The sequence below is a fragment of the Papilio polytes genome, unplaced genomic scaffold (genome assembly GCF_000836215.1).
Source record: "Papilio polytes unplaced genomic scaffold, Ppol_1.0 DF824158.1, whole genome shotgun sequence".
Classification (NCBI taxonomy): Eukaryota; Metazoa; Arthropoda; class Insecta; order Lepidoptera; family Papilionidae; genus Papilio; species Papilio polytes.
Genome location: NW_013525046.1, coordinates 1,612,019 through 1,627,945, shown reverse-complemented (window position 1 = coordinate 1,627,945; position 15,927 = coordinate 1,612,019). Strand labels below are relative to the sequence as shown.

General features: G+C 34.7%; 1 protein-coding gene across 1 annotated transcript; it reads right to left on the bottom strand.

Moving 5' to 3' along the window:
• Nucleotides 1-12,270: 12,270 nt before the first annotated feature.
• On the bottom strand, nucleotides 12,271-14,238 carry LOC106111639. The gene is made up of 3 exons (XM_013293775.1): nucleotides 13,850-14,238; nucleotides 13,586-13,730; nucleotides 12,271-13,300 (listed from the first exon to the last, which is right to left on the bottom strand). Exons 1-3 carry the CDS (start codon nucleotides 14,058-14,060, stop codon nucleotides 13,177-13,179), a joined length of 480 nt encoding a protein of 159 aa, XP_013149229.1. The 5' UTR covers nucleotides 14,061-14,238; the 3' UTR covers nucleotides 12,271-13,176.
• Between the last annotated feature and the right edge of the window lie 1,689 nt (nucleotides 14,239-15,927).

Here is a 15,927-nt window from a genome sequence, read left to right as displayed (position 1 = left end):
TAAAGCGTGACGTAAGTGTAGGGCTTTTTATTAAAAAAATAATTATTCAAAAATATGCTGTGATTGCTGACATCCTACGTCACAAAGTAGTGTGTGTTTACGCTTTATTATATTAGTATAGATGTAGTGTCCAAATGTATGATTATTTAATTAAATAGTACATCCTGATTTCTTTACCAATAAACCGTTTTTATTGCTTTTACGTATTAAAAAAGCATTGAGGAAAATATTGAAATAATCTATCGATATGCTTGCACTTTTTTTACAGATAATGCATTACTAATTGTCGGTATAGTAAGTGAATTAATACGCATTGTCTAGATAGACAAAAATCTTATCCAATTGATCTAGATCTTTGATAACTGTTATCTAGCCAACGCCTATTTTCTTAATCTTTTTAAAATCTAATACGATAATAACGTCCGCGACTCCGTCGAAGTGAAATAAAAGAAAAACTGAGCCTATGTGTTCTGTCAGACTATCCTGTACGTCTGTGCTATTTCTCAACAAACTAACATCCATCTAAACTTTCGCATTTATAATATTAGTGTGATTTATCTTTAAATGACATTGTTAGTATTCGATTATAGTAACCTTTTTTCATTATTATGCAATATCGAAGAAAGAAGTAATAGGCACTAACAGGTAATAAAAATAAATAAATTGTGGAATATCGTTATCATAACCTCAAAAACACGTGTTCAGACCGCGGAATGGTTTAGTTAATTGATTTTTTGCTTTAATATACGTGAATTATTACAGTGTAGGATAAATCAGTGGCTGAGGTGATCGGGACGCGAGTTGACCAGCTCCCTTTGTGTACTCTGTGTCCGCACGATTGATTTTGTTTGTGGGTGTGACAATTGTCACGGCTATTGTTAAGAATGGATGCGGTATCTGGAAATGTTCGACGATTGCAAGTTTGTGCCATACTTGGTCAGTTTTGTTTAAAGTTCTTTAAAATGCAGTACGATTTAAGTTTAATGATTTATCCAAATTGATTATCTTTAAGCAGCACTTAAGCACTTTAATATGGGATAAGACGTACAAACCATAACTAATTAATATAATTTTCCTGTGATAGTACTTTATCTTACTTTGTTGCTTTAAAATATTCACTAATTGAATTGTAAACATTGTTAATCGGTTTAATTTAATAAGTTTATTCAAATATCATAACAGGAAACGAAGCAATAAAACTGAAATGCCGCATCAAATAATCGCCGCTTTTTCGTCATCCTTGTGGAGTGTCGTTGAACTTATCAGTGTGCGAAATTGGCGAGCGAGCAACGCGCGTTGTCCGTCGCCTGCGCAACTCTCTATGGCAACAGGTATATTACGAATTACGATGCATCCATTGCTTGTAGTAAGAACTAACAAAACGTGTGGTTCGTTTTAGAGCAAGCAATGGACACCGTGCAATACGATTTGTTAATACAAATCGAAGTGAAATCGAGGTTTTGTGTACCGGACCGTCTCCGCCGCAAGGTCGCGGCGCCCGACTCCCACCTCTATAAATACACACAGACATGCAAAAATTTAACATACACGTAAAGGCCTAACACTGTTTTGTATTAGGCCCAGTATTGTTTATTTATATGTATTTTATATATTCACCTATTTAATTAAATAAAACCGAGTAATTAATTACTAATGCAAGAAGACCGTCTCACTGTACCCTACACAGACAGAGAATACAAAAAATGTAACTACATAAAATCGGTTAGGGTTACTAATAAATGATGAACGAAGCAGAGCCATAAAACATTGAAAACCGTTAAATTGCAAATATCACGTGCGATAACTTTACTTTCACAAATTGATTCCTAAAGTATAGACGCCTTCAAGTATGATTAATTATATAAATATAAAATATAAAACGTGTAATAAAAAGCGCACATAACATTTGAAATGTATTATACTTAGTTCACATTCCAAATTTGAATCAATCCATTAATTGCAGTGTTTGGTTTCATTTTGAATATGGAACGCGGAAATGTGTTGCTATTTTATTTCCTGATCAGTTTATGTTTGTTTGAGATTAATTTGAATTGATCAAGATATTCTTAATATTTATAGCATAAAAAATATAAATATACCATTGTTTTTTTAGAACAAACAAGGGCAGACTAATAACTAATATGCTTATGATTGCTTTCAAATCATTTCTGTTACATCAGCTGGTTTTAAATAACATGTTTCGAAATTTGATTCTAAGGAACATATTACCTGGAACATTGATGATTTTGTTTTTAAAGTAATTAAGGACAGGTTAGGTCAATGACTAAGGCGGTATTTATTGTAATTTGGAGGTTATGCGATGAACTCTGCCATATTTACCTGCCAGCTACCTGACAACAGGTTACATATGAACCGGGCTCGGGTTTTCGAGACCTAACGTAGATCTTTAGTTAAAAGTTTATTTCAATATCGAGTAGGTATGTCTTAGTGCATCTAAAAGTCCAGGTCACTTATATTAGTTGTTGCTAGAATTAAAAATACAAAACCGTGTTTAAACTCATATTGTTTATAAAGATTTCACAATATTATCTTTATTGCATTATCTTATTTGTCTTGTCCACTCTATTCTTTCTTCTCTTCTTTAGCTAACTACTACTTCTCTAGTCACTTTTTAGATTTTTAGTATATTGCTTAAAGACATTTGTAAGTTACTTGACATTTCAGATGTCAAAAGTTAAAGGGAAAGATTGTCACCTTGTCCATCCTACGCCTTTCTAATAATAAAAGAGTGGAAAGGTCAAACTGTCGCTGCTGGACAGCTGGACTTTTGTGACAGCCTCAGCATTTCGGTTGTTACTGTTTTGCATATGCAAAGGTTAGAAACTGGTGTATTATTATCTGGTAATTGAAAAAAAATGAAAAATAGTTTATTTAAATCCAAGAATATAAATAAATAAAAGGTATATTTGTATTGCTTTTTTTGTGGATACAAAGGAGGGTCCTGCTCTTAATATTTAATAAACATTCGTTAGACGGCAACAAATCAATTAAAGTGATACAAAATATATTCACTTGCCATTAGCATTAAGTATATAATTTTACAGTAAAAATAAAAATAAAATTACAATAATAAAAGAGAATTTAAAATACTTTCTTAAGAATATCCTCTGTGTCCTCGTACGTTGTGGATTGGATGGAGGACGTAATTGTGGAAAACATTTAAAGTTTTCTTTTTATTTAAATATTTTACAAAATATAACGTTTCCCAAACTACCACATCACTTCAGTCAGCCCGTAAACATGGCTTGCAACTGTGCCGAAATATCGGGAGCTAAAACAACCCAATCGTGGTAAGAAAACCGTGTCTAACGAACATTGTGTTTGAAAATACTAGATTTACTTGTAAGTTGTTAATACATTGCAAGGCTTGATTAAAAGCTTTTTGCCGGACCTTGGTTCAAGGTTACATCGCCCATAGACTAAATAGACCATAAAGACTGGATGAATTACTCTTTTTTTATTAACTTTATTGATCAATGACATGACTGAATTTAAAATGTTGGAAAACATTGTCTGTGTTAAAGAGAATGCCCGGTTCACACTTAGCCAGTACAGTTGGACAGTTGCGACGACCAGTTATAGATTGTTTGGACTCACTGGTACCAGTAATATTCACAATGTGCCAGTTGTTTGCCAGTCCAATGACTCTCTCTTAAATGCTCTACTGACCAACTATACTGGACAAGTGCGAATTACGCTTATCTATTTGTAGTTATTCTCTAATCATACGATATTTAAAAGAACCGTAAAAGTTCATATGGTCTTACAAAAAGCATTAACTGCCTATTAATATAACAACTGCACGACTGCCAAAATGTATTTACTGCGTTGTTAAATACATTTACTAAAACTTTATACATATTTACGTCAATAATTGTTTGAAACTTTGTTCACGACTTCATATTGTTAACACATCCCCGGCTTCCCGCGCGATTCTTTTCTGTCGTTCCACTTATCTTTTTCTATATTAAGGCAAAGGTCTTGACGCCATTATGCCACATCTTTGACAGAATGAAAACTCTTTGTCTATCAATGAGATCGGATCTCATCTTTCACTCAACACAGAAGATTCATAGATAATTAAATAATAAATAATACACATATTTAAAAAAAACTGTTCTATTAAGTTATTTTGTATAATATTGTCGTTTGTCTATCGTTGACCTTCACAACTCAAGGACTTTGAGGAAGGTCGGTCCTCCGTACAGAGGGCAGACTCCCTCGGCCAGAGGGCAGCTCCCTCCTGCCTCCTGCGAGGGTGACGACAGGGAGTTCTACATTATACATAACCTCGAAATGTCCTCGAAAACGAGTTTAAGAAACCTTAGATACGACGAACTTGTTTCTATTCGCTTTTTTTTATTTTAGGTCATTTTTACGCATGTTTTAAAACAGATTTAGCTATTACATTTCGAAGCTAGAAAATATATTTAAATTACTTTAATATTGGAAGAAAAATCGCTTGGAGCTTTACATAAATACATACTTACATATTATAAATGCGAAAGTTAAGATGGATGGATGGATGGATGTTTGTTAAGAGTTTGTAGCCCAAACGGCTGAACCGATTTCGATGAAATTTGGTATAGGTGTAGAGGATAGCCTAGAAGAACACATAAGCTACTCAGTTTTTTTTTTCAATTCTACGCGGACGGAGTTGCGGGCGAAAACTAGTACTTCAATAAAGGTACAAAACTAATACAAAATACTCGCAAGCATTAATTTCCCTTTTAAAAGTTATTGTGACAAAACTGTAATAAATGAGTATAACTAATGTACTTTAAATAAACCATAAACAATGTGAAGGTGTATGAATCAAGTTCTGTAAAATAAGAGACATTTTTATAATCTATAACAAGATTAGAAGGGTAACGAACCGATCGCCGAGGAGGTCTTTGTGTCGCTTGGCTGGCTGCCAATGCGATCGCGACGCCCTCTATACTGGCAATGCAAATATAATACTTTTATCTTAAAACACTAAAAAGAAAGTAAAAAAAAGTTAAAACACATCCTAGCAATATTGTTGCCAGTAGTAAATAATCATTGTTGCTAAAAAAATTATTAGTCTTTAGTGTGAGAGTTCAATCCTTTTAAAGGAGAAAATGGCTTGGAGTTTAAGCTTTTTATGAATAGTAGTGTTGAGGATGCTTGGAGATGTAGTAACCTTTATTGCACTCGAGATTAACCAGAACCAGAGGGAGTTTAAGTGTCCACCATATAACCCTATCTTCCTCCTAAAAGGCAGTATAGCTTGGAATCCCTTACAAATAAGGGAATGTTAGCTTAGTATTCCACGATAAAAATACAAAATAACTACAATTGACCTATTTTAGTATTTATGTTATAACGCCTACACCTGTGACGTCACGAGCGTGATTTTTCTATCGAGCATCTAATACCGGGGAGAATTGTTTTCATTTAATTTAACGCAGCTGTCGTATCTCGTTAGAACGTAATGTATCGCCGCTCTTATCTAGAACAATACTGCTTGATTAATGCGAATCGAGGGCCAAAACAAAAGGCACGTGGAATGAGAAGTTATTTTGATTATTTTATTGATTTTTAGTTAGCAGATGTGTCGTTAATAGAAATAGTTAAATCGGTGTGCTTTGCACCAATCTGCAAACGCGGTTCAACATTGTTTTGCAAATGACTAAATGGATAAATGTTAAGATTGTTTCAGTTCTTCCGTTGCAGAATCATCTACACATACACATATTGTTGTCTCTGTTTTGTCAAAGAGTTATGACAGGGATGGTAATACTTTGTACAAATGTTTCGCAATTTAAACCGCATCTTATGTCCGATTTTAAATTATAGTCAAACAAAAATGTTAGGTTTGGAGAGAAGAAAAGTTTATCGATTGAATTAGGAAATAAAGAAACCTACTTAGTTACTTAAACTAACATGACAACAACAGTTTGCAATCTCATCTTAACACTTTTTTGATATTTATGGGAGGGCGCTAGTGAGTCATGATTTAATTTCCCTTTTGCTCACCGGGCCAGATTTATTTGTCGGACACCTAAATCTTGTAAACACGCGTCAATTCAAATAGTTAAATATATTTAGTTTTTTATCTTCGACGTAATTATCCGAAAGTTTTAGACGTCAATGCCCTATAATGTAATTTCCTTATGAATTTTGATTAATTGTATTCATCAAGTTAATGTATATTTTAATGAGTAATTTAAAAATAAGCGGCGTTTAACGCATCATTATTATCTTCATTAATAAAAACTTTTTTTATTACTGTGGCCTTGAAAATTGATATAAACCAGGTTTTGTATATAAAAGTAACATCCTTAAATGATATCTTTATATGACTAGCTTTAGCCCGCGACTTCGTTCGTGTGGAATAAAAAAAAGTAAGCAGCCTATGTGTTATTCCAAACTATCCTCTACATCTATGCCAAATTTCATCGAAATCCGTTCAGCCGTTTAGGCTAGAAACTATAACAAACATCCATCCATCTAAACTTTCGCATTTATGATATCTGTAAGATTCATATTAACTATTCAAATATTTAATATGTTAGTAGAAAACATATGAAATATGTATAAATAACAAAAAGCTACGTATCCCTCGGGGACCGGACATTTCTAGGGGATAAACCTTACCCCATTTGTACTCCAGACTTTATTTGCCAAATTTCAATAAGATATGTTGAACCGTTGCAGAATGATCGAGGAAACATTAAAAAAACGTAATCAATGAATCCCACGGGAACCGTAACTATTCCCGAGATAAAAAGTAGCCTATGTGTTCTTCCAGACTATGCCAAATTTCGTGGAGATCCGAAAGAAACCTAACCTATATTAATATTTTTACATGCGTAACGAATGAAACTGTATGTAATAGAGGTAAACTGACTAAGCGTGTTACTTTAAAATCTGTGAATATTCTTATAAAAGCATTTAATTATTTCAATGCAAATTGTATGTAAATATTTATTTCACATGACATAAAGACTTTTATGTCGTTTGTTTTTTGTCTCATAATTGTGGTGACGTCATAAAACAAAAGAAACTAGTTTTTGATATTAACCAATCACTAATTATTAATTATGTATCTAGAAATACGGATAGAACTAACCTAAAAGTAGAAATTTTCATGCAAATAAAACAACAACTGTATAAAAAAAAACATTTTATTATACATCTTATTCATCTGTGACTTATATTACATAAATCTGTTACATCCTGCATTTGTCACTTTTTGTTTTAAAAACAAAACAGTCATTTTTTTTTTAGATTAACTACCGCTTGACCCCGCACCCTCCTGTTAAGGCGATGTGGTCAACAGTCAAAAATATGTGCGTCTTCAGTATTACATAACTTAGGCTACTTTTCATTGCTACCAAATATATCTGTACGCGTCTTTATCAAGCTTGAATACATTTGCTTGAAACTGCGATCTGGTTGTTGATATGCCTCCTGTCTCTTCAAAATGTCTTGAAACGTCTTCCTTCCTTTCTTATAAATAACACACAAAAATAGTTATGCATATCTATACAGATTTTTTTATAACAAATATTTTTTTCATATATATAGAGTAAGAAAACAAAATTAGTTACACTATATTTTAGTTAATAATACTTACTTAACAACAATTTTATATTAATTAATACACTACGCATCTCCTTAACTAACCTGTATATTTATAATTCTAAAGAAAAAGCTCATTTCTTACTGAGCAAGTTTTAACGGCTTTAATTGATTCTTGCTGGCTAAACTATATCATCTATACCTATAATTCTATACTATTATAATAAAGCGTAAACACACACTTCTTTGTCGCCTAAGATGTCAGCAATTACAGCATATTTTTAAATAATACTTTTTTATGAAAAGCCCTACACTTACGTCAAGCTTTAGGCTATATATTTTCACGCCATTAAACTTAGGGGCTAAATATTTTGTATAAATACCCTAATGTGGGAAAGAGACCATAAGCTGCTGCCAACATCAAGGAACCAAGGCTCATGTCATGTCATCTTGACATTTGCAATTGAATTTGACAAATCTAAACAATAAAAGCGTATTCATAATTTCATGCGGATGAAGTCGCAAGGGAACAGCTAGTAATTACCAAAGTTTGATAACTTGTGCTATATAAAAATATACTTTTAATAGGTGATCGACATTAGGACAATATTTTATGTCTGTGTTGATATTAATTCAAGCAATTTGACAAAGAAAGCGAATACAGTAAAATTAAAAATTAAAAAAGCTTAGTATATAAATTTAAAATATTAGGTCTTATTATGTGTATTGCAGTGTTAATGATTTTTACACAATTTAAATTGGATTATTTCCCCATAAGTGAGAAAATAGCGGGAAAAATTGATATTAATTTTGTTTTAAAAATTATCATTAAGAGGACTGATTGTTCAGTTTTAAAGATAAGTAACAACGCCTTATCTATGTCACTTACATCAGCATTTACTAAGTTTGAAATAAGAATGCGAGCTCGACTCCTAGTCATAGTTTCCCAGCTGATTAGTAGGGTCGGTAAAAAAAGATATTTAAAAAAAAATATTTCGTTTAAAAATTTCACGCATTTTTTATGGGATTTTTTGACAGATCGAGGTCGAAACATGCACATTACTATTTCAAACAGTACATAATCATTTATATGATACTGATGTGGCAATATGTACTGCTGATTCATCCATTTTATCCGTAACCTAATTATTATTTGACGCACAATGAGTTTGTTTATTGTATTTAAATTGTATAATTTACAGTATTAGTGATTGCCCATTGGTGTTCTGATTATAATTTTATAAAACCCCTTTTTTATTAAATATAAAATATGTACAGTAGAACTTCGATAACTCAAATCTCGGTTACTTACAAACCTCTATAACTTCAAAAAATAATATGTTCCCTTTCCAATCAGAGCTCAGAACCTCTACAACATAGACCTTAATACCTTAATAAGAGGTACAACATTTTAGATTCCCTTAATAATGTAATTACAATGTTACATAACACACATTAAAAAAAATAAAAAAAAAAACATACAGACGAATTGAGTACCTCCTTCTTTTGGGAAGTCGGTCAAAAAGGGTTAAACACGCTTTGTAAACAATATTTAATTAAATCTATTATTTGTAAGACTTACAATCTTAGCCTACATTTGAATCAAAAAAAACTTGAATAGGTTACGTAGATACATCTTAGGGATAAAAATACAATGTCACTTAAAAATGTAATTTAAAAAACTTAAGTTAATGCACTTGAAGTTGTAGTCTTTTTATAATTGTGGAGTACACAGACCCCACGCGTTAGCATTCCTGTGTATAAAAAAGTTACAGCAGATTTAAGACAAAAGTCAATTACCGATATAATGATTTAGAAGTCGTGTCGGTTAGTGTGAAACAGTGATGATTAAACTCCGAGCTATCTTTATACAAGAAAGATAAATTAATAATGAAGAAATTCGTAAGATTTCGACTAAACTATAGCTCGACAGTTGTGCGATTGTCGATTGTTTTGCAGTCAATTCAACTGTTTAGTTGTACAACTAAAAATCGAGTGTCACCTTCATATTAGGTCATAGGAATCAAAGCGCAACTAAACAGTCGGGCGAGTTTAGTCAAAAGTGTGCGCGCACATAAGCTATCGGAAATGATATGGTAAATAGAGAAAACATAAATGAGAGCTCATTCTGAGACTTATTATAGTTACTACATGTTATTTATTCTTTGAATATATTTATAGAATCAACGATACTATTATATTAACAATTAAATTATAGATTACTCTTATAAATAAAGTTACAAGGACTCGCGAGAAGTCTGGAACAACTGGTACATAAATAACTCCACATTTCATTCCTTTACTGCCTTTTGCGTGGGCGTCGTGTGGGATGTTAGTACATTTCTATACATTTAATTACTGCTAGACTTGTATAGAAGAATTATTTTATTAAAATAATCACATATACTTTAATTACTATACGATTGTGTTAAGTATAAGTTCTAGAAGGTTAAGTTTCCATTATATAACTTAGTAAATAAAAACGTTACCAAAAGAAACACTCAAAATGTAATAGTTGATAAAAAGCAATATATGAGTGTGTAGAAAATAAAACTGTTTTAAATAGTAAACTGAGATTCCTTCCCTTCAAGAAGCGTCTTAAAGACACAATCTTTCAAATCTTCTAGTGTTTCGAATTTTAATTATTTAAAATTTTACAAAAAAAAAAAACACAAATTAAATATATGCAAAAATATGGTACCGCAAAAACCATATAATTGTTTTGTCCGCGGGTGCGGTGTTACAATATTATATAGTGTACTAGTGACAGTGGAGTATAGTATAGTTGTAGGTCAGTTTTTTTTATGTAAAATTATATAAAATACATTCATCCATAATATACTGTGTATAAATAACATATTCTATTCATGGACTATTTTCAAAACGGTGGCTTTCCAAACGCTTAATAAATAGTTTTAATTTTGAATTTAGATTTGCTATTGTAGGTGGTAAGTTATTGAGCATGTATGGTAAACGTTTTCCTATTGTTCTGTCTCCGTAATAATTATTAATTCTGGGTACTATATATTTGCCACGAGAGGCACTAGTGCTGTGTTGGTCTTGTACTTGTGTATTAGTTAAGTTATTCAAGGTGTTGTGATTTACTGATAGGAAGATATGTTTATAATTTAGATGTCAATTTCGAATTTCAATCAAGGCTCCTGCTTTTCATTTGTGTCCTTATTGTCCTTCGTAACTGTGTTTATATTGTCATTTTCCTCAAACAGCTTAGTACAATTAATATTATTACTTGCCTCCGTTATCAGCAAGAGTTCTAATAAACAAAGTCAATAAACTGTGTGACTTTTTGACTTTAGAATGTGTAAATGCTTTTTTTATCTGTTAAGCGCTTGACCACGATCCCACCTGAAGGAAGTGACGATGCAGTCGAAAGATGGTACGCGCTTGCTTAGTAGGTAGCTGTTCACTCTTCTATTGAAGTTGAGGTTGGTCAGTTCAATCATAATAAAAATAGTGGATTTCTTCATTGGAGACAACATCAAATTAACTATTGTTTTTATAAAACCCATAAAGCACAATACAGTCTACAATCTACTTTATGACACAGAAAATTAAAGGTTTTCTTGAATAGAAATAGCTACACTCACTATTTGATGACAACTAGGTGGGTCGATTTTCGAATTTTGAAAGTATGTCTGGTTTTATTATTTGAAGCCGTAAATAGACCGGGAGATGCTTGATTGGATAAAATTGGTGACAAAGTGTACAATGACATTTGACAAAGGCACCACACAATTCGCAATATTGGTTACGTTGTATAAACATTTCGTATAACTTAACGTTACTCAATATCACAAAGTTCAAATAAAATAAAGATACGCCTATGATCTCATTAATTTTTTTTAAATGTTCTTGAAAATCGTGTAAATTATTGCCATATAAGTTATGGCTAGATTTAAAAAAAACTAAAATAATGAAGAAAAAATTAAAATTAAAATCATCGCAGTTCACAGATTATGACAAAATTGCATTGAATTTTGAATGATGCTAGAAACGATTAATACCCTGTAAAAAAATAAGACATTTTAAGTAGAAAAAATAGATTTGTTGAAGTTTTCACTTGCCCTATTATATTTTAATTATTTGAATCATTCACACAATATTTTATTAATAAATATAAACGTTGAATGCTTCAATCAATTTTACACGGTTTACAATGTGGACTTTACTCGTAAAATGTGATTTACTTATTGGAAAGGTTTTTGTATTGCTTTTTGAATTAATTATTTTTTTCCAAACGCAACAAACAATTTTTTTTGACTGATATGTTATTTGCAATCTGTACATGAGTTTGTAAATGAGGGTTAACGTAGAATTAACATGGTTCTAAAAATAATACAATCGGATAATTTTCATTAAAAAATGCCTTATAAAATAAATATAAATGTAGAGTTTGAAATAGACAGCAACTGACGTCAGTTAGTCAATTAATTTTTTTGTAAACGCTTTTTATGTTTTATTTTGTACAAGAACTTGCGCTTTGTTGTGTCAATTCACCATTTATCGATAATAAAACGATATCAAATAGTTAAACGTGTATCCGCCCACTTTTGTTGAGTCCCTCTACCAATTTTACGCTAAATCTACGTTAAACATTACAATTTTCTATGAATTTGACCAAAGTATCGACGAAGAAATAAGAAAAACACGTATCTAGAGCTTAAAACATACGGTTTTTTTTATATTTTAGCGACATTTCGTTTTGCAAAGTTCTTGCGTCGTAAACATCAAAGGAAATTTTTGTATACAAGTAATTAACTGGCGGAAAATTTTTGTCTAAATATTTTTGATGCGGATTTCCTTAAGCAAATAGTACGGCTCCAAATTTCGTGGTAATGGAGGGACGCGAGCGAGGCCGATGTCTAAGGCCGAATTAGAAATCTTAACTAAGCCATTCACCGCACTGACTCAATGTATGAAAACATTTCAGACAACGAAAATACAGCGTTAGTCACTTAGCGAATACATTATGTTGGTACTCATAAATTCTCAATGGATCTTCAAGTTATTTTATAAGTGAAGATAACGGAACAAGTAACAAACCCAACAAAAGCTCCTTCGGCATTGTATTTGGTAAAATATAAAACAAAACACATATTATTACCATTCTTTATAATAAAAAAGGTTGGACTAACTTTTTTGGCGAAAGACATACGTAAATAAAAAATCAACTGATAACGAAGGTTGTTTCGTAAGAACATAAATTGCCAATTCAAAGCTAATAATGGCGAAACATCTTACCAACGTTATTCGACACATTTTCACTTAACACGAAAATCTTTTTTACATCGAATTTGCCTCCATTCGGATAATTAGACGCGTGCCAGTGAGCCGACCAGCCGAGACGAGTAGTTTTATTGGTCGTTTACACCGCATGTATCTTCGTTTAGACACTACGAGCCAAAGTTATCTTTATCGCGCCCGCTTAGAGTGCAAACCGTGAAAAATGCGAATTGTGCGTGCTCGCAAAATGTTGAAAACGAAACGATTCAAGTGCCCCTAGTGGCGGCGCCGGCTGGTGAAAAGTAACACCTCCCCCGTCGACGTCCTGTTGGATAGTTAACCGAATGGAAAATATAATTATTGCTATTGTAACACGAAGCGAAGCAGCACTCGCGGCTCCACGTGCTCCGAGATTTTTGTCTTGGGGCGGCGCAGCGGCGACCTCGCCCCCGCGCCCGCGCCCTGCTGCCAGCCAGCGCGCTCCTCACTACGTCATTTTGACAAATGAAACACGTAACTCTTCCAACTTGCACCGCGGCCAGCCTAACCTCGACACACACACGTTTTATGGCCTCAGAAAAATCGCAAGCGCGCGGCGCCCGGCGCGGCGACCGCCGACGAAAAATATCCCATAACCAGTTTTAGCCGCCTTTGTTCAGATCTGTCTTTGGGAGTTCGATGACCAATGCAAATATGATATTTGCGTGCGTGCGGAATCGGCGAGGGTGTGGAAAGAGAGGCGGGGTGCACGGTCGTCGCCGACGTGACTCACCGTTCCCGCGGGGCTCGCGCGGTGGCGGCGCCCAGGGCCGGGTCGGGCGGAGCCGCGTGCGCCGGCGCCTCGTGCGCTTCGTGCGTCTCGTGCGCCTCGTGCCGGACGACAGCCGCCGACACGGTAAGTGTACTCCAACAAGCGCCTGGAACGATCATCACCAGAGCACCTGATGAAGTACAATGGGCGTGCGGCGGCCGGGGACGGCGGAGAGCAGGGCGGCCTTGCTGCTGCGGCGGCCGCGGCGCGCGCTACTTCAGGTACCTGACTCGGTGAGGACAGCCCCGGCGCCCGAGTAGCGCGCGTCGCCACCGCCCGCCTTTATCGGTATTTCAGCAGGAGATAGCGCGACACGGAGCGGAGGCGTGTGCCTCCGCCGAGGCTTAGAAGCCGACTGCAGCTCGCGCGGCGCGCCGGCGACCGCGGCCCCCGCGCGCCTCCAGACGTCAGCTGACCGCTGCACCGGCCCTGACATTGGCGCGCCCGCCGCCCGCCGCCCGTCGCCGTGCGAGGGGCCGCGGGGGGCGAGGTCGCTGACCCCGCCCGCGGAAGCCTCCTCGCGAATCTGTCGCCCCCCTCCGCTCGGCCTCACCCCGCGCCGCCCGGCCTCCGACCCTCTCCTCGACGAGGCGTCTATGACATTCACTAAGTTTGAACTCCAAACGATTTAAATGCCTTAACGCGACAACACTAATGATAGGATTCTGTTCAATGTAAATTATGCTCTTGAAGTTGGGAACCATCACAGACAGTTCTCTCCGACATTTGATTTTTAATAAGAATTATTGAGGACTTCATATAATGTCATGGCCAGTCCAAAGTAATTTCCAATCAAGTGTCGACTGCAACATTTTAATCGGCCCACAAAGTGACGACCGACGGGTGACGGCCGACGAGGTTCAACAGCCGGCGTACACCCGACACCACAAGTTGGTCGCGCTGAATCATTAGTGACGTCACCGCGGGTGTTATCTATCCGCCGGCTGTACTGATGCATCACGCCTTGCTATTTACTCAAATAACACATCAAAATACATGTCATCTGATAAAATATAAATTTGGATCTTACGCAATTTTATATCTTTGTTAATACCTGAACAACGCGCAGCCTTGAGTCTGACTGATAATAAAGGTTAATAATACAAGAAATTTAACAAATTGTTTAAACCAAGAGAGAATTCGGGCTAAGAGTAACATTAGCGATAGAAAACGATACGTCTACTTGTAAGGATGGTTAAGCACGTACAGATATTTATTGGACAAGGAAACTTGAAACTCCGAAGCAGACAGTGAAAAAGTCTTTGAATATTCCTTTTCACGCTTTGAATATTTTTTTTTTCAAATCTTGATTAGTAATTTCTGAGATGGACGATTTATCTTTGACTAACAAAGGAATTAAAACATTAAGTTGAATCGAAATAAAGATCCGTGTTTAGATCCGAAGGTTTTATTGCTTTTGAATTAAATTAAAATTGTGTTTATGAATCCTATTAAAATTACAATATAATTTCTTATGAAATTTGATGACATTCCTAATGGCAGATTTCCCAGCAATGTTTAGCCATTCGTTTGTGCTTTTGGTTCGATAAATTAATGAAATACGTTCAAGATTTAACCAGAGTTTACTCCATTGAAATTTAGGTTAACACTAATAAACTAGGTAATGATAAAATAATTGGGAACTTCGGAAACCTAGCATTAATTAGGCAAAATTTTAACTGTCAGTGTACATATAAAGTTTTGCATACACAGGCAGAGGTTTAAAGGAACTATCAGATAAGGCCCAAGGTCTAAGTTGTTTAGATTATAAGACACTTATTGTTTAAATTTTATTGTGTAACAATTGCGTCATGTAAATGGGCCTTTAGAAGCGTCTGATTTATATTCGACTAGCTTTCATCCACAACTCCGTCCGCGTGAAATTAAAAAAAACATAGCCTATGTTACTCACTGATAACGTAGATTTTTAATGGTGATAGAATTTTCAAAATCGGCCCAGTAGTTTTTGAGTTATTTCATTACAATCAAACATAGATTTCCTCTTTATATTAGTATAGATTTAAAAACATTGCAATGTAAATTGTTAATTAAGTTCTGTAGATTATTAATCGCGTTAAAAATAGACCAATATTCAACATATACACTGCAGTAACATAATGTGTACCAAAGCATGAAATAAACATTACACATAGAAACGGCACACGCCGCGCACACTCGAATTTAATGAGCCGTCATATTTATATATCAGGAAACGTAGGAAGCCTTAGCGGTAAGGTTGTCACAAAGAAGACTCTTATATTATTACTAGCTTTCGCCCGCGACTCCGACTGCACCGATATAAA